This window comes from Rissa tridactyla, chromosome 4, assembly GCF_028500815.1.
Source record: "Rissa tridactyla isolate bRisTri1 chromosome 4, bRisTri1.patW.cur.20221130, whole genome shotgun sequence".
NCBI lineage: Eukaryota > Metazoa > Chordata > Aves > Charadriiformes > Laridae > Rissa > Rissa tridactyla.
The window spans coordinates 82622140-82649024 of NC_071469.1; the positions used below are offsets into that span (position 1 = coordinate 82622140).

Below are 26885 nucleotides of genomic sequence, written 5' to 3' on the forward strand. Positions count from 1 at the left end.
GGACTGGGGCTGCTGCTTGCCAGCAGAAGGGGCACTGTGTTTGCAACTGAACGGTGCAAATTTTGCAGGAATGGTTCTGGCCACACAGCTTGTTGGGATAGAGCTGCACTGACAGAGCAGTTGATGACTGTAACACTCCTGGGAATTAGGAGGAAATGGGTTAGAGCCCTGCCACACATCAGTGGGATTTGGATCACTCCGTCCTGTATCTTTGCCAAGTATTTTGCTTAGAATTCTTGCAGAAAAGTGAATGCACCATGCTACTCGTCTTTTTTTTGCAGTCCCTTCTAGCATATTTGGAAAAGAGCCGTCACACGGAGCCACTCAAAAAGTGAAACACCATTAATATTGATTTGACTTCATATTAGCTAGGTAAAAAACCTAAGAATTGGTAAAAATAAGATGCTTTTGCCCAAAAGCAAAACTTCAGGCACCTGACAAGCTTCAAAAGTTGAAAAAAGAGATAACCTAGAAATTTGACATGCTTGCAGCACATAACATGGCTGCTGAACAGCAACTAAAAAGATGGCAGGTTTAGAATCAACATTTACTTAGGCAGAACTCGAGTCCTCCTGTGTTTCTAGTTCACAGTAGCTCTTTCTACAGTATTGCATGTGACAATCCAAGAGAAAACACAAATGTAAATAGTATGAAGAAATTGAATTTAAAGTTTCATTCAACTATTTCCTGTACACAATGGTTTGTAGATGTTTGACTAACATTTGTTGGAATTATGGGTAACGGTACTAATATTAAGACTTTGCTACCATATGATCTGGTTGGAACACAACGAGCAACAAGAATATTGATAAATAATACCCTTTGCTTTGGCAAGTATAAAGCCAGAGTTACAGTATTATAATACTAATACAGTAATACTGATTGCTTGTTACAGTTTGATGTATTTTAATTTTATAATACAGTTTTCAGAGATTAATATCAGTCTAGAAGTTCCTTAGTTTTTCTGTATACTCATAACTTAAAAACATTACATCTCATTGTCAACCGACGTGTTGCCTAACTAACGCAGTTTTTCAGTGAGACTATGTTGAATAATCTCTTGGGTGTAGCTCCTTCACAACATAGGATTTTTGCTTTTTACACTAACATTACTCTAATGCCTGGCAAGAAGAGGCAGTAAAGAATGCTGTAATGTGGTACTTTCCAGGTATTAATGTATTTCAGGTGTCGTCCCTCACATACTAGCCAAAACAGCATCAGATTCACCTGTTCCAAGTACTTCCAGACAGAGGATCAGGGCAGAAGGTTTTTTCTCACTCCATTTTTTTCTAGTGCTGCACCCAAACACATAGTGCAAGAGGAAATACGATTTGTTAAAATATTACATAGAATTGGGGGGGAAGTATTTTTTTTTTATTTTCCTTACTCTAATCTGCCACTATTTGAAAATGAATAAGCATTAATATTTCAAAATTATGGCTATAGCTGATTAGTTATTCTAAAATGACTTCAAGGCAACATTTACTCTTAGACACACTCAACACTGCATAAGGCTGTCTAATGCTTTTCTAGTACACAAACTGTTTTCAGTTCAAGTAACACTACTTTACAGCGTAGATTGTGTCAGTAGTTAAGGAATGTCAGTGGAATTTATACTTCAGGTAATCCACAATTATTTCCACAAAATGGAAAGCCTTTTCAACTGACCATAGTAACTTTGTTATCACATACAAATATATTAGATATACGCAATGTCATAAAACACAGTAGAATTAAGACAACTGTGACTTCCCCTCTTCCCAGTACCACACTACACAGCCTGTCATTTAGTTCAAGCGGGTGAGGGGTCTGGAGAGCAATTCATATGAGGAGAGGCTGAGGGAGCTGGGCATGTTCAGCTTGGAGAAGAGGAGGCTGAGGGGAGACCTCCCTGCCCTCTACAACTACCTGAAAGGAGGCTGGAGAGAGGTGGGTGTTGGCCTCTTCTCCCAGGTGAATAATGACAGGACCAAAGGAAATGGTCTGAAGTTGTGGCAGGGGAGGTTTAGATTAGATATTAGGAGGAATTACTTTACTGAAAGAGTGGTCAGGCACTGGGACAGCCTGCCCAGGGAGGTGGTTGAGTCACCATCCCTGGAGGTGTTTAAGAAATGTCCAGATTTGGCACTTCAGGGCGTGCTCTAGTGGCAGAGATTGTAGGGGTTTTTTGTGTGTGTATGGTTGGACTCGATGATCTCAAAGGTCCTTTCCAAGCATGAAGAATCTATGATTCTACCCAAGTTTCAATTCTACCAAGAACAGGCTTTTAGTGGTCCCAAATTTACTGCATAAGCTCTTCAATTATTGTATTTTCTAGCCGTTTCTGCAACTTTTTGTTCTGTGTAAGTTTTACTTGCATTGGCCTCTTTACAGGTAGTGGATAAACAGAATTTCCATTGTAGGAAACACCTTCCACAGCACTCCTTTTCTCAGAAAATTAAGTACATTATCTGACCTCCTTTACACAAAAAAACATACACACACTCAAGATTTTTTCCTTTATTTACACTGTAAAATCATTTGTATGATCTGTGTACCATATGTTTATTTTAACAAAGACCCGACATGTATCATGTAGCAGTGATGCTATTAGTGGTAAGAGTAAGGTAAATCTAATACCCATTGCATAGCCTATAATTCTTCATTTTCCATGTTCTCAGTTTAAGCATTCCCCACAAATGTACCACCTGCCTTGTTGCTCAAAAAAATAAGTATGGCTAGTCAGTTTGTTGTGAATTGACTTACAGTAGAAATTTTTAACTGGAGAGATTAATCAGAAGAAGAGGAAAATCATTCTGTTTGTTCTAAAAAATACTTATAATAAATGCGCAAAGACCGATACTGAAAAGTTTCCCAATTTCTAATGCCAGTGGCTTCAAAGCTCTGAATTACCAGGATGATTACTAGTTACACAGTTTGCTTGGCAGCTCTGAGCATGATTTCTATGAATTTCATGCCCCTTTTTGTCAGAGTTGGTATTTTGAGCAATGAACCAAGGTTGTGGAATGAAAAATAAAAAAACACCTAAGTATTGCTGGACTGTAAAATGGTGATGGAAAATCAACTGAATATTGCCCTGAAGAAGTGAACTCTATCCCTGCCTGTTCTACAGAATTTGGATGGATTATTGGGAAACCTGCTTTCTGTAATAGGAGTCCGCATGCTGGTAAAGACTTTAATGGGGGATTTCTTTTCCTAGAGTAACTGTCTTTAAGGACACTACAAATAAAATTAACAACAAAGAATTATTTTAAGGGTCGGTCGTACTTGTTAGGTAGAAGAGAGTCTGGTGCTGCCGTTACCTTTCTGCTAGAGATAAAGGTCTTTCCCCCCTTGCATGATCAAGAAATAGAACGGAGCTTACAACAAACTGAACACACAATACACTTCTACTGATCAGGATTACAATTTAAATTCAAAAATCACTTCACATATACTTGGAAATACATCTACTGGGGGTGGGAAGGCACCACTAAAAATAAGTTTTACGTCACTATTTTAGAAAACAATCTTGCACGCCCGTTTAAGCCCAGCACGACCCGAAGCACCGGCTGCTCCCGCCCGGAGGAGGCAGACGGCCCTGGGCAGCCACGTTTAAACTAATTAAAACCCTTTTGGGATGGGGAGGGACGAGTTTGGGACTGGGGGCGATTCTGCCCGCCTCAGCTTTCGCACACAACCTTCTTCCCGCCGTACTTCTTTTTCCGCAGAGCCGGGCAAAGCAGCCGGGCAAAACCGAAGGCTCCCGCCGAGAAAGGTGCCGCCCCAGCCGTCGCCCGGCCCCGGCCCTCCGCCCGCCCACTCCCCACAGCCGGCAGCTCCTCCCCGACCGGGCCTTCCGCCTCCGCTGGCGGCTGCTGCCAGCCCACCGTCGCTCCCCTGCCCGCCGCCGAGCCCCCGGCTGCCGCAGCCCCTCCGCTCCGCCTGACAGGGGCGAACAAAAGGCGCCGCGCCTCGTCCCCGTCCCCCCCGCTCCCGGGCGGTTCCGCGCACCCAGCGCCCGTAGGAGAAGCCGCCCCGCCGCAGCGGCCCGCGGCCCTCGGAGCTCCGGCAGGTACCGACCCACCCAGGGGGACGCGGAGAGGAAGGGGAGGAGACGGGCGGCCGGCAGAGCCGCCACTGAGCGGGCCGCGCCGGGCCGGGCAGGCCGCGGAAGGGCGGCGCTCTATGGAGCTGCCCGCGCCCCGCGGGGACCGCCCCAGCCGCCGGGGAAGCTGCGGCCCCAGGCCCGGCCCAGGCCTCCTGCCTCCGCTTCCCGCCCTTGCTCAGCCCCCGGAGCCGCTTCTCCTTTCGCCATACTCGCGCGGCCTCGGCCGACTTCTCACCGCCACCGACGGCCTCGCCCCAGGCTCCCCATCGCGCCCCCCGGGCCCGGCCTCCATCCGCAGGGCCTGTCCTGCCCCCGGCCTTACCTCAGGTAGCTGTGGAGGCGGGATGTTCCTCCCGGCGCCCTGTCGAGGTTTTCCCCGGGTGCGCTAGGCCAAAACCGTTCCCTCCGGCCCAAGGCATCGAGAGAAGCTGACTGAGACTGGCAGTGCAAGGAAGGAGCATCGTTATGATGACCATCTTGCCTGAATTAATTAATTATCACATTTCCTACAAACCACCTGTTTATAAGCGACTTGAATACATGCTCACATAGCTCCCCCCATGTGTTTTCCCAGGCATGAGGGAAAGAGGTGAAGCTAATCCACTGCAAAAGCTTTAAAACAACAAAGTTGTGCAGTTGAGGTGTATTTCTTTGAGTATTACCATTACCAGTCAATTACACCAGTGGTAACACAAATACCAGCATTTGCCCTCTGGGAATGGTAGCAGATTTTTGCATTCAGGATGGGACACCATTGATTTTTTCAGATGTAGAATGGCAGGTTGAAGCAGTTTTATATACAGACCATGCTCACAGAGCAGAGAGCACCTGGGAATTCACAGGGGAAGGACTGGCAGCTCTTCTTTTCTCTGGCATCATTTTTGCATGTTATGGCCTCCATGCTCGGGATGTCTTGAAAGCCAAGATTTAAACAACTGGCTTTCTATTTTAGGTGAACAACTATAATACCCTAAAAGGACTGATTTTTCTTTGAAGGGCTTACACATTTTCAAAAAGTGGAGCCTGGTGTGCATTTTGAGTCAAGGGCCAAAGGTGAGGCCAATCAAAATAACGAATCGTTCTGAAAACCTGTTCAAGAGTATGTAAAATAATGAACTTAAGTCTTTACAAATTTGAGACAAAGTTCGGTATACAGTCATTTGCACCGAGTTGTATAAATTTTAAAAATCTTGCATTTTTGTAAGGTACACTTCAACTACAGTACAGTTCTGTAAGTCAAAGTCACTGACAACAGTAAAATATGATTCTGTTTTCAGATATTTCATACAAGTATTAAGTGAATGTTTGGGTAGGAAGATGCATTGCTTGTATGTGTCCATTTAGGAGTCAGACTGAAGAATAATGAATTAAAGTGACTGACATCATGACAACCGTAAGACAGAGAAGGGTTGGAAAAGGCACAGAAGCTGCTGAAGATCAGCCTTCAGAGGAGAAGAATGTGAAGCCTGATGGGAAAACTCTGTCTGGTGGGTAATGAAAAGAATTGTAACTTTATGGCTTTTTAGTAGCATTCAGCTTTTGATATCTATCCTATGCACAGGTTAGAACTAGGTATATACCAAATACATTTTCATGCTTGAATATCTATCACCAAAATTAATTGCGTGAGACAGAGGGCATGCAGATTACTGCAGATTACTGTTTTAAAATCCTAGTTTAAATTGGTGAGAACAATTCTTTTTGATTTAGTATCAGTGACACGCTATCAGATTTCGTGTAGCCATCATAGGTTCTTAAACAAATCCCAGTTCAAATCATTGGTAACATAAAAGGAGCTGAAGACCTCCAATGAGTTGTACTTAAGTATAAGCAGATTGCACATGAAATCTGCTTTTTTACTATAGGACAGACTAGCTAGGTAAATTTAAAAGAGAGACATTAAGTGTCTTAATTGGAGGATCTGTTTAAGTAATGAAATTCTGACATTTTTGTTTGGAATTATAACTTTAAAGTTGGCAAAGTTTGTTAGGTTTGGGTTTTTTTTTAATTAACCTATTTCAAGGGATGTTTTGATCTAAATTCCAAATGTTTCTACACATGCAATTTGGGTAGATGAAAAGAAAGTTACATTGTTGTTTCCACACAAGTACACTTAGGCTATATATAAAACATGAAAGTGATCATAGTTCTCATCCAGCCCGGCCCTCAGTTCAATTGATTGTATATTTGGTACCCATTATGTAGATGTCCCACACTGGATAAAATAGCAATTTCAAAGTTATAGTTCCAGATCACTGAGATTTATATGAAACCTTATATCAACATTTAAAAAAAAAAAACAAACTAAAAAAACCAGGAACATAAGTGTACAATAAATTGCTTGAGCTACCCGAAACACAACCTTTCTTTCCTGGCATTCCATCTGTAATCTTATTCTGTCAGCAGGAGGTCATCTGCAATTCAGAGCATGACACCATTATCGAAGACTGCTTTGGCCGCTGTTCAGTCTCTTTGTGGGTATTCAGTGAGACTTCTGAATTTTCAATGGTGTTCTTTACAAAAAACAAGCAAACCCCCAAAAAACAGGCAGCCATTTTAATATGTGTGAAGAAGATTTTAATTTCTTATTTTGTGATCTAACAGTCATCCTGCATTGCCTTAATTAAAAAAGTTGGCCTGGAGGATATTTCCATTTAGATTTACAAATTAGATATGGTATTCATCTAGATTTGTATAGGATCATGGTGCTTTTAAACTGTAACTACATTTTGCTAATTAGGGCACACCTTATTTCACTTTGCATTTAAATAAAATACTCTTTAGTTCGCTATATGAGAAAGTAAAAACCCATAAAGACCTATTAAAACCAAGTGTCCTGTTACCAACAAAATGTAAACTGTACTAGCACTGGCAATGTATAAATGAGTTGGATTATGTGCTTCACAATTACAGAGTGAAATATTTTTCTTCCAAGATCATACAGGTGGAAAGCTGTGGAACGTACTTTCAGTAATTGTTGGTGGAATTGTTGCCATCTCTCTTGGACTTCTTACTTCTGTTTATGTTGCTACACTGCATGAAAATGACCTGTGGTTTTCCAATATTAAGGTAACAAGTCATTTTCATAGTTTTCTTAGTGCTTTATAGAGCATTAATATGAGTGTTAGTTGAAATTTCATTTATTTATGTATTTGTCTTGTAACTTGCTCAAAAATATAGAATATTTCATTTTTAAAAATTTAATTTACAAAAAGCTGCGTTTCCCTTCCCACCACTTTTTAAATCCTTTATCATTTTTATAAATACCTTTCCCCAGTTTTTCTCTAAAAACATTGCTACCCAGCTCGTGCATGAGTTGTAGCTATGGTTCTTCCAACCATTGATCATTATCTAGAATATAATTTCAACTATTTCTACTATGTGTTGCTCTATAATCATCTTCCTTTTATCCAAAGCAATACATAACCAAATGAAAAACAGTTAAACAATACGCAAAATCCTGGCACACGGTTCTTTAATTGTATTTATACTGTGATATTGTAATACAGGTTAGGCACAGTCTCTTACTATTCAATACTAATTTTATATAATGTTATCCTAAATCTGCAAACCTCAAAACGTATTTCAGACATTCACCAATGTAGAACCAACCATTCCCAAGATCCAGGACTGACTAGTTTTTTCCTAGAATCATTGCATGGGAAAATAATGCAGCTGTACATATATCTAAATTTAACCAGAGGGAAGAAACAGGTGACTCATTTTCCTTTTAGATGCTTAAAAGTCACTGTTAGGTCTATGTATTACGTTATTCAAAGAATATGTATATTTAATTGGAATACTTGCATTGCAGTATCTTTCCTATACTACACACTTTTTCTGTCACAGAAACACACATACTCCTGTAATAAAAATAGTTGGCACTTACTTACTGAAACAATTGCCATTGTAATATACATATAATACTGTTTTGTACTCATTCTCATCTGCCTTTGAATGTATAGATAGATTGTATGTATATTGAAGGTACACCTTAGGTTTGTCTTTTCCTTCCAAAAGCAAGTATTGATTAATTTCACAGGTACTGTATATTTTGAAGTACAAACAGGCATGGACTTGTGGCAATGTATGAACATAACGCATACAGCATTTTCACTGTTGAACTGATACAGAGGGACACAAAGTTCACTGAGAGAAGCAAGTCTATAGTTGCAATTAAGTTGCCTCCCAATGGATGAAATGCTTATTTTATTTGATAATTGTTTTCATTTTAAGTACACTAGAATGCCATTAGATATCAAAATGGAAATAAATCTCTGTGCCTTCCAGCAATGGTTCACCCAACTAGAATAACCGTTCTGTGCTTGTTGCACTGTTTTGTTCCATTTTGAATATGGTTTTCAACAGTGCATTGATTTCAGCTGCTGCAGTACGTGTGACTCTCGTTGTTATGTCTAATAAATATGGCTGCTATTATAAATTTGCCATGGTTATTGGAGAAAGATGTAAAATTGTTTTCTTAAAAACTGAAAATGGAGATCTCAAAGAATGGTTTATGCTATGAAAGAGGTACATGATTGATGTTCTCTTTTTTTTATTATTATTCCAACAGCAACAAAAAAAATGAGAATACGGAACACCAAGTTACATAGTTAGAAGCTGTGTTTGTGTACGCTTCAAGCAGGGGTTGCAGGTGGTTATAATCCCTTATCTTGATCAAACAATTTTGAAGAAAAAAGTTTGAATCTCTTCTCATATACTTGAAAACAGCAAACATTTCTGTTTATGATGATGAAAGCCAAAATAGATTTCTTATCCAAAAATGCTTTTTCGGTTTTCTGAAAACTTTCTGGCACTACGCATATAGAATGGCTAGTCTATTTTCAGTAATTTCAATGGCAGTTTAGTGACTGCTATGGGGAAGGAGAATTGCGTCACCTTTCCCGTCAGCTGTGGTAAGGCTTGTTCAAATGCAAACTCTGAAGAAACTTTGAACAGGAGTAAGCCAAGGCCACATAGGAAATTAGTACTGTAACACAAAGAGGTAAACTTCAGAGCTCTCATTTATTCTTTGTCCCTTCTGGCTAAGCATTTAGACTTAGTATTGAGTTTGTCTTTAATACAATTGCTGCTTGCAAAAAGTCAAGAATAAAAATATCAAATTTTAAAACTTTCAGACATGCAGGACAAGAATCCTGGGACTCCTTCTCTGAAGTGCTTCTATTTTCCCTTTTTACATTTTGAATATAAAAGAAGGATGAAAGAAAATGGGGGAACAGGTAGACAGCTAATGAGAACTCTACAAAGTGAACACATAAGTCATAAAGAGGAGGGCACTCCAGTACTTTCATGGTACTTTTCCAAAGAAGTACCTGTTGAGTGGTTATGGGTACTTTTACTCTGTATCAAAAGTCTGATCTGAGTAGGAACCCTGCCATTCTAACAGGTGAGCGTGAGGTTAACCAGCCAAGAGAACATGTACAAGGATTAAATACCTTTGCTGAAGGCATAATTCGCAACCAGGAACATTGACAGCAGCTGTGTCTATTGAGTTTCCAGTTGTATGGTTGAGTTGATTTTCAGATCTTTCTGATTGAACAACTGAAAAATATTTTCAATTACACAAATTGTGCTTTAGCTTTGTCAAAAAAAAAGAAAAGTAATTGGAACTTTGCTTACGCTCTTTATTTATAGAAAAACTCAACTCAGACTTTCTTTGCTTGCTCAGTATTCCGAATAAGTTAGATAAAGAGTTTGAGGAATGTAAGCTCTAGACTTTTGTACTGCCCTTGTGAGAAGTAGTCTTTTGTATTTTATTTTGAATCCTTAATATTATAAGGATACAACTGCATAAATTGAAATCATATGCAACTCTGTATATATCCTACAGGACAGTGTTTTTTCTCCTTGTAGCAGCAGTAACTTCTTTGTTAAACACTCACAAACTGAATATACAGAAAGATAAACATGTGCTCTTATAATGCTTACCCATAAGTCTGTCTGTTTTTATTGACATGGAATACTAGGAAAAGTATAAATTGCTGTGGAACTGGAAAAGTATTGTGAGTGAATAAAACAGATGTTATCTTAGCATGAAACAGATGTAAAACTCACTAGTGTTTGTCTCATAAAGTATAGCATTTGGTTGAATACAGCTGGTGCCAGGATTACAAATTAATCATGTTTGAATGCATTTTTGCTAATTAGATCCCCCTCTGTGACTACTCTCTCCCCCTTAATAAATTCCAAATGTTAACATTTCTTCTCTTCTTTTTTTTTTTATAAGCACTTAGAATCAGCCAGTTTTTGGTATTAGAAAACTTTTCAGTAGTGATGAATTTGAAACTAAAGCTCGTTCAAAATCCAGCATTCTCATTTTGCTAAGTGTGTGACTTTTAGTACTTAGTGCCAGCGTCAGTTTCTTCTGCTGGTATTATAATGATTTGTATGTTGTAGAGCAGCTGGAGAGTTTAATTGTGAACTTACATTGAATCAGATGCGTTTTTATCTGTTGATTTTTCTCAGACCAGAACTAATATCACTTTAGTTAACAGTTGACTTCAATAAAACACATGTTTTGAGATAAGATTCTATACTGGGCAGTAAAGGAGGGAGGAACATTTTTTTTTTATCTAGCTTTATGTTAGCTCTGAAATAGTATTGATTCTGTCCCAGCAAAAGAGCTGGACTCTTCATCTAAGAAAGATGAAAGTCTTGGGATTCTATGCAAGGTTGCATTAACCAGAATGGCATTCCTAAAAATCTCAGAAAACAGTAACATTCTGTTATTTCAGTAATGTTCTTTTATAAAGAAAACTGAATTAATAAGATTATCTTCAGAAATATCACTTAGATTTCTTAATGACTTGCGTACAGCACATACAAGAATTATATGGGGTTTCAAATCTGGATATAAACTTTTTCTAACTCACTGCTTATCAGAGATATTTGCTGGGATGTTTTTATATAAATGACTAAAAGGATCACTAATAATAAAACAATTTTGTATAAGGTGCCTATTATTTCTCTTCAGATTGGTTGTTCATGCAGTCTTACTTTGTTTAAATGTGGTCGCCGAAGCCTCTGATTTTGTTAAATTTCATTTGGTCTTCACAACTAATGAGTTAACAAAAGGAGGTGTATTCCAAAGCAGAGATCCTGTACTGAGAGCACTTCTCTCTAGGAGAGGCCCCACCTGCTGCAATATCAGCTAAGAAAGAGGCATAGTTTGGAGTGCACCTGGTTTAAATCATTTGAACATTTTAAAATTAAAAATAATAACTTCACCTACAACTAAAAACAAGTAAACAATCGCTTTAACCTGCAGTTTAAGTATGAGAGTGATGAACAGTTGCCTTCCTGCAAGAAACAGCGTTAACAAGTGGGCAGCAGCATACCCTACCAGCTGAAATCTCAGAGTGCCGTTATGGTGCAGTCCAGAGTATGGCACACTAAAGTAATCGAGCCTTAAGGTGGCAAAGCCATGGAACACTGTGGGATATCTGCATCTGGAGGAAAAGGTTAAATGCATGGAACAAGCATATGCAGTTTTAAAGTCCAGATGTTGGCCACTGCACCTATCTAAACATTGAATGTTACAAAAAATAGTAAAAGATCCAAAACGTTATCAGAATCGCAAAAGGCATATACATTTCCCCAGTTAACAGAGGCATTGACACCTCAGCGTTTGCTTTGCAACCTAATTTGTCCGTGTGTTTTACCTTTATTTGAACTAAGTAAGTTGCATAGAATGCACAAACCCAAAGACTCAAGCCACTGTATAGGTTAATTTCCCTGGTGCAGCAAGAATTTGAGTTGAAGGGAGCTTCATGTGATAGTGAAAAGCAAATGGAAAGAGAATTTACTATTGAACTTTCACTTGCAGGAAGTCGAAAGAGAAATTTCATTCAGAACAGAATGTGGACTTTATTATTCCTACTACAAACAGATGATTCAGGCTGCTTCCATCCAGCAAGGTATTGTAAACTGTAAAGTAAGTTTTACTTTGTGTTGCCAGCTGAAATTATTTTTAATATTTTTTCAAATATAGTTGAGAACAGGGAATACCATAACTGTGAAAGATGGTGTAACAATTGTACTGGAGACAGATCTATTCTGTTCATTCGCCAGGGAGCCCCCAAGTTATGGACATAGTAAATTTCGCAGTGATACCTTGGTTTCTGTGCCACACCTTCACATTCTGATGAAGGCAATCACTTTGAGGGAAAACTTTCATATTTTTTAAGGTTTCGGCCTTACTGGTTTATTTAGTATCTTACTTTCATTCTATTCTTCTCGTTTAATTTGAATTATGAGCTTTTTGTGGGAAGGGGCAATTTTTTTTTGCTGTATACCTGGACAGTAAGTGACACGATGAACAGCTTCCAAGGAAGTCATACACGATGTTGGGGTTTTCTATGACAGTCTCATGTTTTCTAGATATTTAACTGTTGCTCCCTAGCAATTTTGCTTATACTACACATTTGCCAATATTAACATCACCTGTGTTCATAGTAGTGACAAGAATGGTTCTCAAGATCCAGTATGTACCACAGATTCTATACTAGGAATGTAAGTGTAAAAAAATAAATGTTTTATACATTACTAAATATATAGTACTTGAATTAGCACTCTGAGCCACATTCGAAGCAGGGAAACTGAAGACCTCAGAAGGTCATGTTGATTCAGCGGTAACGTGATCTGAATCCTTGACTCAAAGTTTGCAGTTTTTGATGAGAGATCCTAAAATACCTTTGAAAAATTTATTCACTGTTCAAATGAAGATGGAGGGGGAAAATGACAATCTCCTATTTCAATTTCTCTTTATCGTTAAGGTTTACATGGTTTAGTATATGACAATAAAACTGAATCTGTGAGGACAATTAACATACTTGAAAGAATGAATGTTTACCAGGAGGTGTTTCTCAGCATTCTGTATAGGATTCTTCCAATTCAGGTAGGCATTTATTTATGGCTTTAGATTGTAAGTGCATTATGAAGATTGCGCAGTGAATCACAGCTCCCCTTTTTAGTTATTTTTCTAATTAGAAATATTCCTGATACCTTTTTAATTTGTAAAAGCAAAACCTAATTCATATTAAGTATAATCCCCCCCATGAGTGTTTTATGTCAACATCAGTATTCTTATGTTTTACAGCAATACCTAGAGCCCGTTTATTTTTATATCTACACTTTGTTTGGACTTCAGGCAGTTTATGTCATTGCTCTGTATGTAACAAGCTGGCTTCTTAGTGGAACATGGCTTTCAGGGTTGTTGGCAGCTTGCTGGTATGTTACAAACAGGTAAGTGAGATTAAACATGCTATCTTTCTAAAATTGTACCTCATGTCAAAGGTAAGGCATTAAACCTTCAAATGCATGATTAATTCAACAAAAAAACGAAACCGTAAGGCCTCTCTCCTGATTAACCAGAAAATGGAGAAAAATATTTAAATAATACAAAATAATTAGAAAATAATCAGAAATGAGCTGACATTGCAGGCTAGGATTTTAAAGTTTCAAGAAGTTTAAGTAGAAAATTTTGGCTTAAATTGGTCTCTGGAAGTGGACTACATCTTTCAGGTCTGTCTGTATCTCCAGATGATGTACCCTGGCTTCTCCAGCCTAGGATCCCTTAGATGTTAAAGACGCCTGCATATATGCCCTTCAGGTCTCTCTGCCCAGCACCCAACCTCAACAACCTAAGATCATCAGAAGTTCAGCTTCTCTGTTCCCTTATTCCTGTAGACATCTGCTGCACTAAGACTCAGAGAAAAAAAGATAGTAATTGAGCTGTTCTAGTGCTTTATCACTTGAAGAATTCTCAATTTGGAGAGAAAAATTAAAGAACTGGCTTTAGGCCAGCAGTAAGCTGCTGGCATGGAGCTAAGACTGGCGACACAGGCTGTTATCTGTAACTTAATCAGGAAAATAAAAGTACAGTGTCAGTTATATCAAAACTGTTTGATATGTTAATCAGCAGCTGTAAAGAAGTTTATCTGCAAGCATGTCCATTAAGGAATAATTATAGGTATATGGTGGTAAAACGTTTCTTTCTCCTAAGATGAAAGTAATTAAAAAATACATGTGATGTGCAGTAGTTCACATGTATATTACATGAGGTCATCTTTTCCATTTACAGAATATTTGGAACAGATTTGTTTTATCCATCTTTCTAATAATTCATGAACAATGGGAGCTTTTTATCTTTTATGCAAATAGAATAAGTACATGGAATTGATTTGGGTAAAGACTTTTGTTCAGATGAAGTACATCTGAGGCTACTGAATAATTCCATTTTGGAAGGTTTTTCTCATCCACCTAAGCATCTCTGATGTATTGTTTACTTTCCTTTTTAGCAAGCATTTTCTCTACACAAGAAAAAAGGGAATTATTTTTTGGTTTTAACTTTTAGTTCAGGTTTTGTAAATGACTGCCCTTTGAGGAACTTTTACTAACTTCTGTCACATAATTTTTATGTTAAAACATTCAAAAAATGGCCAGAAATTCCTTATCAGTTTGGCAGTATTCAAATCCAATTCACTGGGATCGCAGTGAAGAAACTGATACCTATTTATTCTTATATGTGCTTTTTGCAAATCAAAACATGAAGTGAAATTACTTGTGGTGTGAAAACCACGTGCTGGATTTTGGGAGTGATTTTGTTTGGGTGTTTGTTCGTTCATTTTTAAATTATCCAAGCTGTGCTTCATAAGTAAGATTTAATCCATAGGAGAAGTTTTTTCACAGTAGGTGAAGCTTAAGTACAACATTTGAGTTACCAAAACAATGGATGACTTGCAGAACCTTCATAATGATATTTTTTCAGAGGCAGGTGTATTAAAGGCACTGGAGCATAGAGCCTCCTTTTTTATCAATAAGTAGTTCAAATACCACAAAGATGCCTCTCATTGCAATCTCTCTGTCAACAAGTTGGTGTTTTAGTTGTTTTAGATTTATGAAATGCCCTTTGTTTTGTACAGAATAGATACTACAAGAGTAGAATTCACCATTCCTTTACGAGAGAACTGGGCACTACCATTCTTTGCTGTTCAGATAGCAGCCATCACATACCTACTCAGAACTCATTTACAGCCTGTTCAAGAAGTGAGTATTTCTAATAAGTATGACGTAGTAAAGTTAGTTACCAGAAAACTGCCTATAAGACTTAGGACAAAATACTTAATAAGCATTTATAGCAGTGGATATACACACACACAAATCACTTATAACGTTGAAAACACTATTCAGATGAGCCTTCTGTTAATTTAAATGTAGTTGAAATACAAAGGAATACATGTGCTCAGCACTGAAAAAAAACAAGAAAGCTCTTAAGAGTACAAGACAACAGTACTGTGTATTTGAGAAAACATAAGAGACTAACACAAAATGGGCAGGAGAAAAGCTTGTAAATCACAAGGATTAAAGATTTTCTTTTGATTTCATTTATTTTAGAGATACAAGGAGGTTGTCCTGATCTGCAAGAATGAAAGCAAATTGGTGATACAATTTCTTTGACAAACGGTTCTTAAGTCATTACTCCTCAGTTTGTTCAAATAACTGCTGTTTATAGCGTAGTAAAACGCATATTGCATGTTAATCTATGGGCTGAAACTATTTGAGATCTCACCATTTTCTTGCAAGTGCTATTACAATGGCAAAATACAGACATAACTACAAATGTGTAACTCTCAAAAAAAATGTTCATTATCCTCCAAGCAGTTATTGCAGGTAGAAAACTCATATTAATGTTTTAAAAATGGATTTAAAATAAAAAGAAATTAAGGTGGTTTTGGTGGGTTTTGTTGGGGTTTTTTTGGTGGGTTTTGGTTGGTTTTTTATGAAGGAAACTATAAAAATATAAAACTACTTTGCCTCCTTCCAGAGATTGACCCTTATGGCTATATTCATAGCAACGTTTCTCTTTAGCCTGACTTGGCAATTTAATCAGTTTATGATGCTAATACAAGCATTGGCATTATTCATACTGGACTGCTTTGACATGCTTCCCACAGCAAAGGTAAGATCATGTTTGGAAGTAACCAAACTTTTTTTTTCTACCATAAAGCTAACAATTTTGGAGGTATTTTACTAACCGGTGGCCTGGATGCTTAAAGCAAAACATTATACACTGTGCTGCTTTGTGCTTTGAAGTAATGAGGGTGTATATAACCCAAGTGTAAAAATGAATAATCAAAACACCACTGTTTCTGCTTTTTTTTTCAGCTGATACTATTTCACTTTATGTAATTCACTTTTGTTGTTTAATTTTGCTCTGCTTTTGTTTAGACACAGCTATGTTTTGGCACTGTTAAGAGATTGCTTTTAAACGCCATCGTAACAGTTGACCTAACACCACAGCTTAAGCATGTCCTCTGGATGTGGCCAGAAAAAATAAAAAAAAAAGTAGCACAAGAAATCTTTGCCTAAGATGAAGTCATAACATATGAATATATGAATTTTGCCTCAATTATTGTGCATCCCTGTTTGAAGGTTAGGTGTAAGCACTGTACCACAAAGAGAGGGAAGATGATAGACCAGAGAAGCAGTTATCTTTCGTACACTGAAATTCACCACAAAATAACAACGTCGTCACTGAACTGAATGAGCCAAAAAGTGAAAAAAAGTGTTACTAAGAAGATAACGAATCACTTACAGTCAATCTTAGGAAACAGAAATATACTATAGAAGATGAAAACATTGTCTTTGAATGTAATGTCACTGTGAAATTCTACTGAGATTATTTTAGCCCTTGTAAAGCTTACACTAGTTGAAAAAGGTTCTAGCTCTAAGGAAGGTTGCAGTAGGATGAAGAGTGTTAATTTCATTTTAAATTTGAAGCAGACTTGAATATTAGTGATTGTATTAATTTGACTGAAAATTAGTATGGTGGCTGCATATCAAAATAAATGTGGTTTATTTAACAGTTTCTAAACTCTTAATTATATCTGCAAATGTAGGCTGCAGGTAGCAATTAATGTGACTAATCAGCTACCTTAAAAGCTGGCAAATTACCAGCTTCATCCTGAATTATACTAAAATGGACTTACTGCACCACTCTTATTCCATGTTAATTTTCCAAAAGTGCTACTTAAAACTGTTGGAGTTTGTTGGGCCATTTGGTACTGATTTACACCACTGCTGTGCAATCAGAATCTTTGTGTCAGGTAGAATTTATGTTCTGGTACCACTGTATCAGAAAATCAGCTGGTTGTTAGTGTCTGCATTCAGCTCAACATTCATAACAGTGTAGTGTAGCTCAAAAAATACTAAACTATTATTAAAAATTCAGAGAAATCAGCTAATGTTTGATGGCTGAACTGCACTGAGACATGACTCTTTAGTCATAAAGACGTTAGAGAGGCTACAGAAACAGTTCTTCGATGAAAGAAAATACAAAACATCTTCCAAATATTAAGTATTTAATATTTTCCTCACTGTGCAATTGCTTAACTCATCTACTTTGATATAGCATCAGGCTTCCTTAGGTATAAAATATTAACCTAACTAGTTCAGGATGTAAATATAGAAAGGATATAGTAATGGCTCAAAGCGTAATGATGTAGTACAAGACGATATATTTTTTGTAAAAATAATTGATGTTTAAATAAATACTAAAACATATTCAAAGAAAAACAGCTGTGACTGAAGTTTTATAGGCATAAAAATCTCATTATTGTTACAGGTTACATGGCTCTATATCATTCAGATTTCTGGATTGCTGCTAGTGTGTGTCCTACAGTTTTTTAATTCTATGATTCTTGGATCATTACTTTTAAGTTTTAATGCTTCTGTCTTGATAGCAAGAACAATCCAGGTAGGTACCAAAATATTTTTGTGGTTAGAGTGTGATATATATAGATAAATGGGTAATTTATATGCATTATAATCTTAAATTACTAATACTAATTAGAGGAATTACTATAGCATAAAGCAACAAAAACATTGCATGATCAAATAATGAATTCAATTACACCTACTACAGCATAACCAAGCACATCAGACACCATAATTCTGTGATTGCTATTAACATTTATGATTGTGCAAGCTGCAGTTTGGATCCTGCAAAAGAATTGTATAAACGGACTTTACACCTGTTTCAGCTGGACTTGTTTTGGATTTATGGATCTGCCTCCAACAAAATATTCTGTGCGAACTAGGCACATGTCAAATTCAGTTTACTGAAATCTATTGTTTCTTTCAAAGGTTGGGATTTTTTTTTCTTCCTGTATTTACAATTCGTTTTTTTCTGATACTGACACTGATGACGGCCTCTAAACAGAATACATGAACTTACAGGGGCATTCCTGCTGTCTCTCACTCGTGACCTTTTAAAATCAAGACTGTGTTTTTGATTATGAGACAATGTCTGCACCTATTCTAAATTGCCTGTAAGCAGCCAAAGAAACATTCTCAGATCTGAAGCTTTGAACTGGAAAATTGCTCAAAATCCTACAAACTGACAGTTAGAGCCAAAAGACACCTTTTCCACCTAATGGCTAGGTATTTCAAAAGGCACACAATACTATTGAAATTAGGGGAATCTTGGAACACAACCACAGTTGCACTGGGTGCCAGCAGTTGTATAAATATAACGGGGCCACCTCTGAAGGAAGGCTATTTTGGATAGTTACAAAACTCTGCCAGATCAATACGCTGGGGAGTTTTTGTGATATTGCCTCTTCAGTTTTGTGGAAGAAATATATCTTTATTCTGGATACTTGGTTACGTATACATTTTCGGTTACATGAACCAAATACAAATCTGATCCTGATCAGGCTTAGCAGACAAGCTATTTCAAATAGTCTGTGTTGCTTTTGTTCGAAATAAGTACAAACGTAGTGAAATATTAATACTTTCTTCTTTCTAGAAAAACCTAAAAAAGGGTGGCTTGCTTAACAGGCTTGTGCAACTTATCCTCCATGTACTATTAGTCTTGTGCTTCACTCTCCTAATAAATAAATTCATAAAGGTAAGCAAATAATTTTTAATATAGAAACTTAGAAAATGTATTAACTTAAAAGCTGTTTGTTAATCATGTACAGTAATATCATTAAATAAAGACTGCAATGAAATCTCATTGCATTTCAGAGACTGTTTTAGAAATGAAAGATCATTTTGCTAATCTTTTTGGTATAAATATTAAAACATATTCTTAAAACTTCATAAATTAATGCCAAATAATCGAATACATATTCATAACTTGAAGCTCACCTGTGATTTTATGACAAGTACAGATTCATACTGTATTCTGATACTGCTGAACATTTCCAAAGTTTTTCATTGAACTTAATTTTCAGTTGAATGCGGTTAAAAATGAATACTTGTTATAAAAATGTTGTAGACCATACCACACTTTTATTTGCTTCTTGTGCACAGAGGTATCTGCAGACATTAGTGACAGTAACGCTTTTTTTGCTTTTGAGTCACTTCAGAAGATCTATATCAACAGGTTAAAATTTAGTACTGTGGAAATTAAAAGTATCACAGTGAGATGTGATAAGTCATTGAAATTAAAAATACAGCTAAAACCAACTTGTCCTGGATAATCTTTATCTGTAAATAGAAACTAATCCTAATAGATATTCTAAAAAGTAAGTTGTCCTTTGGACCACAGGACTATAATTACAAACTGAATGCTAATTTGATTGCAGAACACCCTATCTCGGTAAACCTCTGTTGCTTCATGCTTTCATTTAAATGATGAAAAAACTGTTTACAGTGTAAAGCTTAATTTTTTGACTTAAAATATAATTTCCTTTCTTTTTCCCCTGTCATAGAAAATTCTTAATCTGGAGTCAGATGAACATATATTCAAATTCCTGAAAGCAAAATTTGGATTTGGGGCAACAAGGTATGATTTAGCTGCAATTTCACTTTTTTTTATGACTTCATTAAGTGAAGGCTGAAGGTTGTTCTCATTTAAAATCCTGGTGATAAATCATGGATTTTTACCTCATGTTTATGTTATGCATTTTCTTTCATAATAATCTGCACAACTGTGGCTTTATAATTGTTTGGGGAAAAAAGTAAACTTTGGTCCTTTTTGACACCAAGTTATGAAATACATGATGACAAGGATTATTCTTTTTCCTTTAGAGATTTTGATGCTAACCTGTATCTTTGCGAAGAAGCTTTTGGTTTACTACCATTAAATACTTTTTCAAGACTCTCGGATACGTTACTTTTTTGCATCTACGTATTTGTTCTCTTCCTTATGACAGTAGTAGCTGTAATTGTTGCCTTTCGGAACCTCAGGTAAAATATGTTTTAAAAATAATTCATGTTTTTATCAATTTTCTCTTCTTCAACAGGCTAAGGAACTGACAGTTGAATACAGCAGCATACAGTATTACTTTCCACAAGTACTAAAAAACCAGTAGGACATGTAATAGAGAGATCAAGCAAAATAAGAACTTCCTATTAAAGCTAAAAATGTAAAGGATGTAACGAGATTAAACAAAGAAACATTCTTCCCTAGATTCCTTCAAGCTCTTTTGTTTGCTGTTGAAGTTTTTGCAGTATGTGTAGGACTGTTTGGTTGGGGTTTTTTGGGGGGGAAGGTAAGCAAGGGAAGGGTGTCTTTATAGAAAACAATGTTAGTTTCTTTAGTTCATCCCATTTTCCCTGTGCAAAGCACTCCCAATCAAAGATCTCCCTGGCGGTATCCTCAAACTGCCCAGAAGTGAGCTAGGATAGTCTGTGCTGAACTTCTGTCATCTGCGTGAAGAAGCGGGAGTGGCAACTGCACCACCGCCGTCACTTCCTGTAGTTAATCTGTAGGATTTGCGGGAATTTACGGAACAATAGAATAAAATTAGTACTGAACTGCTATTGAAAAAAAAAAAGTAAATGATTCATTATAGACCTCTCAGTTTTACATTTACAACCTGGGCAGAAGTTAGAAGGGATGATATAAAACTTGATTAACCAAAAATTCAAGTGTCATGTAACTAATGCCACTCATTGCAGGTTTTATGGAAAACAGGATAAAACAGGAAGAGAAAGAGGGGGAGGGAGAGGATCTAAGACATTCTGGTTTTGAAATTGTTATGATAATTGTGAAGTCATAGTCATCTATAAGGTATTTTGGTACTATTCAACCAGCCTCTTAAAAAGCTTACTGCGTCAATCAATTTTTAAAACAAACAAAAGACTCTGCGGCATTTATTTTCTGTAATCCTAAATGTAATCCCAAACATGACCCTAAATTAACACTGCCCAGTTATCTCAGTTATCCCCCACTCAAAAAAACAGGGAAAAACCGCACACATTTAAGCAGCTTCTTTTTTTTGATCAGCCCTCCACATACATGCACAGGACTAGTGACATTGAGCAATAACCACTCCTTTCAGCACTTTTTTTCTGTAAATTTCCTTCCAATCTGCAGCTTTAGTAGCATCCAGATATATCAGCACAGCCTCACAAAACATAGCTAAGTTCTTTACTCTCATCAAAAGCCCTGTGAACCCTGTGGGAGTAGCTACTTCAAGCAATAAACAAAGCATGCCTTTCTGTAAACATTTTATCTCATTCTAAAGCAGCTCATTTAAACTGACTGCCTTTCCAGAAAACCAGATATGAGAATAAATACCTGATGCTGCAGCAAGTTGGGGTATTAGGCTTAATTATATCATAGATAGTGTAGAAGATTATGGACTGATGGCAGTAGCATTGCTCTTTAGCATAAGAAGGATTAAATACTTTTAAAAATGCAGACTACTATATGAAATATGTTACGGAACTTAATATATTAACACTTTTTTTTTTTTCTGTTTAATTAGTGGTTCAAATCGGGTCCAGTTAATGGAAGAAGTGGAAGAATGCACAATAACACTGAAACCTGATGCTGCTTACAACTTAATTCACACAGTTCTTTTTGGGTGTCTGGCATTAAGCACAATGAGGTATATTTTTTTAAAAATTCTATTAAAAGCTTTTTTAGACGATTGAGTATATTTGGATAAGAGCGTACGATATGCTGACCACAAGCTGATAGGTTCATGAACCTTCTTTCTCTTCCTGGTGTGTTTCTGCTTGTAGACTGAGGCATTTCCCAAAATTCTGCCAAAAAGAACATTCGAAAGTTTGGGAGCAGAGATGTTCTCAAGAGCACATAGCAAAGTGCAAAGTCAGTCTTTTACTCAGTTCTTTCAGAGTCCTGAAAGTCCAAGAAAACTGTGTTCAGAATTTGTCTAACGTAACTGCTCTCATCAACACAGCTTAGCAGAGCTCCAGATGGTCAGCAAAAACTTGTCTGTGTTCTTCCAGAATGAAGTACCTCTGGACATCCCACATGTGTGTATTTGCATCTTTTGGCCTGTGCAGTACGGAAATATGGAAACTTATCCTGAAGTGTATTCATCTCTACACATCACGAAGGGTTAGCACTATACTTAGAGCATTTCATGAAATTTATTTTTGCTCCATATCTAAACCAAATCAAGACTCGGAATTATAAGGCATCTGAAATTAATATTGTTTGTAGTCCTCAAATTGGATATGTATGAAGTACATTTGTATAAATTTAGTAAGATGTATTTTCTAGTGGTTTCTATATTAAACAATTCCATTTGAATACGCTAGATGGCAATATAGATGTGGCTATGAAAAATAACCACAATTTTACTAAAAAAGTCTTAGTCACCATATTAAGAAATCATCAGTAGTCTTGGAAGACCTTTACTCTATTATAGTGAATGATGCAGTGTTTTCCACATTGTAGAACACAGATTTAAGTATATAGATATAAATGCATCATTTGTGGTGGGTCTGTAGTAAGGGTTTTACTTGAAAACAAAATGAGAATATAGTCTTAATAAATATGTCAGATATCAATACATTAAAAATTAAGTCTATCCAAATAAATGTATCATCAGAATAACCTTTTTTTTTTGTGATTTCTCTTAGACACATGTGATTAAGTATTCTATACCAATAATTACATTGCTATACATTTCATATAAGGTAAGAATTTTCTTTTCCTCTATGTTTTGGCATCTTCTAGTTGCATGGAATATTCCCTGTCTCATAAAGGGATGTTGTTTTATAAATAGCTACATACAAGATCTGTAGCTGAATTTTAAAAATTGGGATAGACTGACTGAAGTGCAAGTACCTTTATGCATACGAAATTCTATGTAAAGGATCAGTTGGCTCACTTGATCCAAAGTAGTTGTTCATAGATACAAATGTTTGCTGATTGTATGTGTGAGTTACCAGGCGTGATTTACATGCACGATGTTGTGGAAATGTAAGTTGTCTGTTTTGGTTTTAACTAGCTTGCAGATAAAATGCAGGTTGTTAAGTTGTGTAATTCATTCTAGGAGCAGAAATAATCATAACGTTCTATACTACTGTGCCTCATCTCATAAGTTTTAAAGTACAAAATTGTTAAACTAGTCAAGTACTTACCTTATGTTCAGTCTGTCCAGAAACTAATTATCATAGTCAAACGTTTAAATGTAAATACATAAAATATATTTAAAACAATAACATGTATAAGATTATTCGTCTGTCATAGCGGTGAGATTTAGAACATTGATTTAATGGGCATACCATTCTTCTCATCTGTATTTACAAAGACAAAAAATTCAGATGCTATTTTAATGGGGAAGTTATTTCTGCAGTACCTAGCACGAGATGAGAATATTTCTGTTAAATAATGACCTTCAGAGAAACTCAAGGTGAATTTTATTATTAAAGTTAAAAGTGTAGTAGTAAAGTGTAACAGTTAAGAAAGCTGCTAATAGAGTTCACCCTGGAAGTCTGTTCCCCCTTTAAAACAATGAAACAAAAAGTCAAAAAAGAGTGTAACAGTTTGTTTAGTAAAGTTACACTGATGTATTCCACTTAGATTTTCTTATTATTCTGCAAGAGAACTTTTTAGGATTTTTTTTTCTTTGGTATGCTGGTTAGGGAAGTCATTTACTATTTTCATCATCTCTGAAAATGATAGAAATAATGCCTTTCTTTTGACGTGGGTGATGCCAAGAGCATGACATTCTAATAGATAGTCTAATGTGACAGATCAACTAGTAATAATTTTCCTCCCACTCTTCATGAGTAGATGTGAAGTTCCTAAATCCTGTCAGATTCAATTCTGAAGTCAACAGAAGTCACCGATTTTCATAGACTTTAGATCAATCATTAATTGTGCTCAGTCTGCCTGAAAAGCCTCCTTTTTTTGTTTCTTCTAAGTACAGGAAAGAATTTTTATTGACATTAAAAATACCATTTTTCAAAGTGCTCAGTGGGAATAAAGAAATATATCACACCTCAGTACTTTATTTTTTTTTTGCCTTAAGTCAGTTCTTACAGTTCAGCTACTGGAGGAGTGGGTATCTTTTGTGCGTGTGTCTCCTCTGCAAAGCTGTGAGAGTTAGTGAGCCTTCAGGAGAGCAGCCTGCCTGACAGACAGGTAAAGCCTGTCACCAGATTCCCTGGCAATGGTCAGAATAAAAATTCCTACAGAGAGAAATCCAGAAAGTGACGATTCCTTCTGTGAGAACGTATTTATAGATTCTCTCTCTAAAACCTTTAGAAACAAACTGACAGTGCAAGTGGATTTCAATAACAGAAGCTACTTATCTGTCTCCTTTCCAAATAAGAATTTATCTGTTCATGCACTAGGACTGCTCAAATTGCACGAGCACCTTGCACATTCACTGTGAAGTTTAACTCATCATCATGGGTAGTTTTCTTGAACTACTAGCAGTGCAATTTCGTATTTCATTACTTGTTATGGTTACGTTTGTCAGAAGAACTATTCTTTAGTGCCATTCCTCAAAATAGGAGTTTTATGGGATTATTAACCTAATCCTGAATAAGCTAATGAAAGCTTCTTTTGAGGCGCGTGGTTACCACAGTCCCAAATACATCAGTTGAACAATAATTTACTGAGAACAGAAATGTAGCTACAGTGCTAGCTATCTTTCGGATTTCACGTGTAGTATGTTTTGAGATCTACAAGATCTGTATTTCTGTTTACACAAATTTTCTTCATTAGTGTAGCACAAAGGTCTTTTAGATAAAATGAAAGTGCTGAAGTATTTCCATACATACTTCAGCTGTTCTGCAGATAACACAACACATATATAATGCAGTACTAAATATTGTTTATGTTTCAATTCATACTCTTTACAGGTAAATTTCAGCTGTATCTGTGTCCATTGCATTTAACCTCTCAACAGCATAATAGCCATCAATTTGTGTCTGTATGTCAGTCATTCCTAAATATATTGTTGGTACTTAAAATTCCTGAGCTTCATCAAGTCTATAGTTCCTGGTTTTGCCAAATAATCTTGATTTTTCTTTGCTAGCAAACTGTCCATTCATATAATTTCTCAAGTTGCATTCTTATCTTCATCATGGACAAGTCCTTTTCCTCCAAACATATACATTTATTGCAGCACATAGCGCAACATAAACCAATGATCTGAGCAGTCTTCGGCTGTACTGAAGAGCTCCCTGTATGTACTGTATGTATTTATCCTTTAAACTTAAACTTTGTAAGCTTGACAGCTTGTAGAAGAAATGACAAAAGAAAATGTCATGTTTATTTCTATTCGTAATATCTAATCCTGTTTCTCTAAGGAGATTCTTAATTTTCATTCTTAGGCCAGCAGTAGCTATAAATAATACAGTAGTACTTGTTTTTCACTTAGACTCAGAGGCTAAAGAATTAATGCTCACACTTTATGAATGCAAAATAAGCATCCTTGTATTTGAGGAGTACTAAACAGTGAACTGTTCAGCATCTCCAAGTTTGTGGCTAGCACAATTGTCTAAGTCTGGCATTTCTAGCTAGAATGAAAAACGTAGGTTGGTTGTGGGGAAAAGCTGCAAGCTTTTAAGAATCTCTGGGTTCTTGTCACAGTCATTGAGTTAAAAATTGTCAAGTGTATATCCTCAATATATATATTTTGAGATAGCAACTATTAATAAAGTACACTGAAAACCCAAAGCACACTGGACATTCAATAAGAAACTTCAGCATTGTTATACTAGATGAAATCCATGATTGTGAGACAGAGGGATAATGAATGTGAAAGAAACCTGAAACCTTTCTACAATACAGAGAGTTGGGGTAATGTTTTCACTCACAAGAGAGAGAATTTTACTCCTGAAAGTTAAAAATTATCTTAACATTCACTAAGGAGCTAGGGTAGGGGAACAAACAACTACTTTAGTACCTAAATCTCCTAATCAGTTTCTTGCTATACTTATGTCGTCAAATTCAGAGTTTGTTATTTTGTTTATTTTTGCAGATTCTAAGTCTTAGTGATATTTTTCAATGACTAATTACATACCTTAGGAAAAATACTCCCCATTATCAGTTTAAAGTATGCCACCTTTGTATTTTCTTGGCTTTGTTTTTGGTTTTGATGCAAGTCAGAAATAACATTTCATCCTACCTTTTCCTATACAAGTATTTTTGAAGCCTTTTGGAAGTCACGAGTCCTTAAGATTGTTCCGGTACAGAACAAAATCCCTGTGATGCTAATTTAAGTCACTTGACAACAGGTTCTTTTTCTGAAGACTTTGACCCTAGAGAAGAGCATGTTACAAGTTGGAAACCACTTTTACATACCAGTCATTATTCTGAACAGTTCGTTACATCCCTGGTATACTCCATCTATTCTTTTTAGCCATTTCTTGTGTCACGGTACACTTCTTCCTCAATATGACATCTACTTGATTTACAAGACAAAGTAGTTATATCAGTGTTATTGGTCCATATTTTTGGATGCTTTACTTTTTATTTACTTTGTCGTTGTTATTCTATTGTATTCAGAACTCCTGAAGTTCCTCAGTTTTCTCTTGGCTTGACTAA

General features: G+C 36.5%; 1 protein-coding gene across 4 annotated transcripts in view; it reads left to right on the top strand.

Moving 5' to 3' along the window:
• The first annotated feature begins 3839 nt into the window (after nt 1-3839).
• DPY19L3 (dpy-19 like C-mannosyltransferase 3) overlaps nt 3840-26885 on the top strand; it is a 37307-nt gene continuing 14261 nt past the window's right edge. For 3 of the 4 annotated variants that reach the window (XR_008465845.1, XM_054197566.1, XM_054197569.1), the window contains exons 1-15: nt 3840-4054; nt 5435-5577; nt 7026-7159; nt 11937-12027; nt 12886-13007; nt 13209-13354; nt 15034-15157; nt 15936-16070; nt 17736-17867; nt 18921-19022; nt 19831-19904; nt 20150-20308; nt 21835-21957; nt 22322-22433; nt 22961-23017. Coding sequence is in view for 3 of the 4 variants with exons in the window: in XM_054197566.1 (XP_054053541.1) it covers nt 5475-5577; nt 7026-7159; nt 11937-12027; nt 12886-13007; nt 13209-13354; nt 15034-15157; nt 15936-16070; nt 17736-17867; nt 18921-19022; nt 19831-19904; nt 20150-20308; nt 21835-21957; nt 22322-22433; nt 22961-23017 (1614 nt within the window). In the remaining variant the exon portion in view is untranslated. Of the gene's footprint in view, nt 4055-5434; nt 5578-7025; nt 7160-11936; nt 12045-12885; nt 13008-13190; nt 13355-15033; nt 15158-15935; nt 16071-17735; nt 17868-18920; nt 19023-19830; nt 19905-20149; nt 20309-21834; nt 21958-22321; nt 22434-22960; nt 23018-26885 lie in introns of all 4 variants that reach the window. The other variant, XM_054197567.1, reaches the window with a different exon arrangement.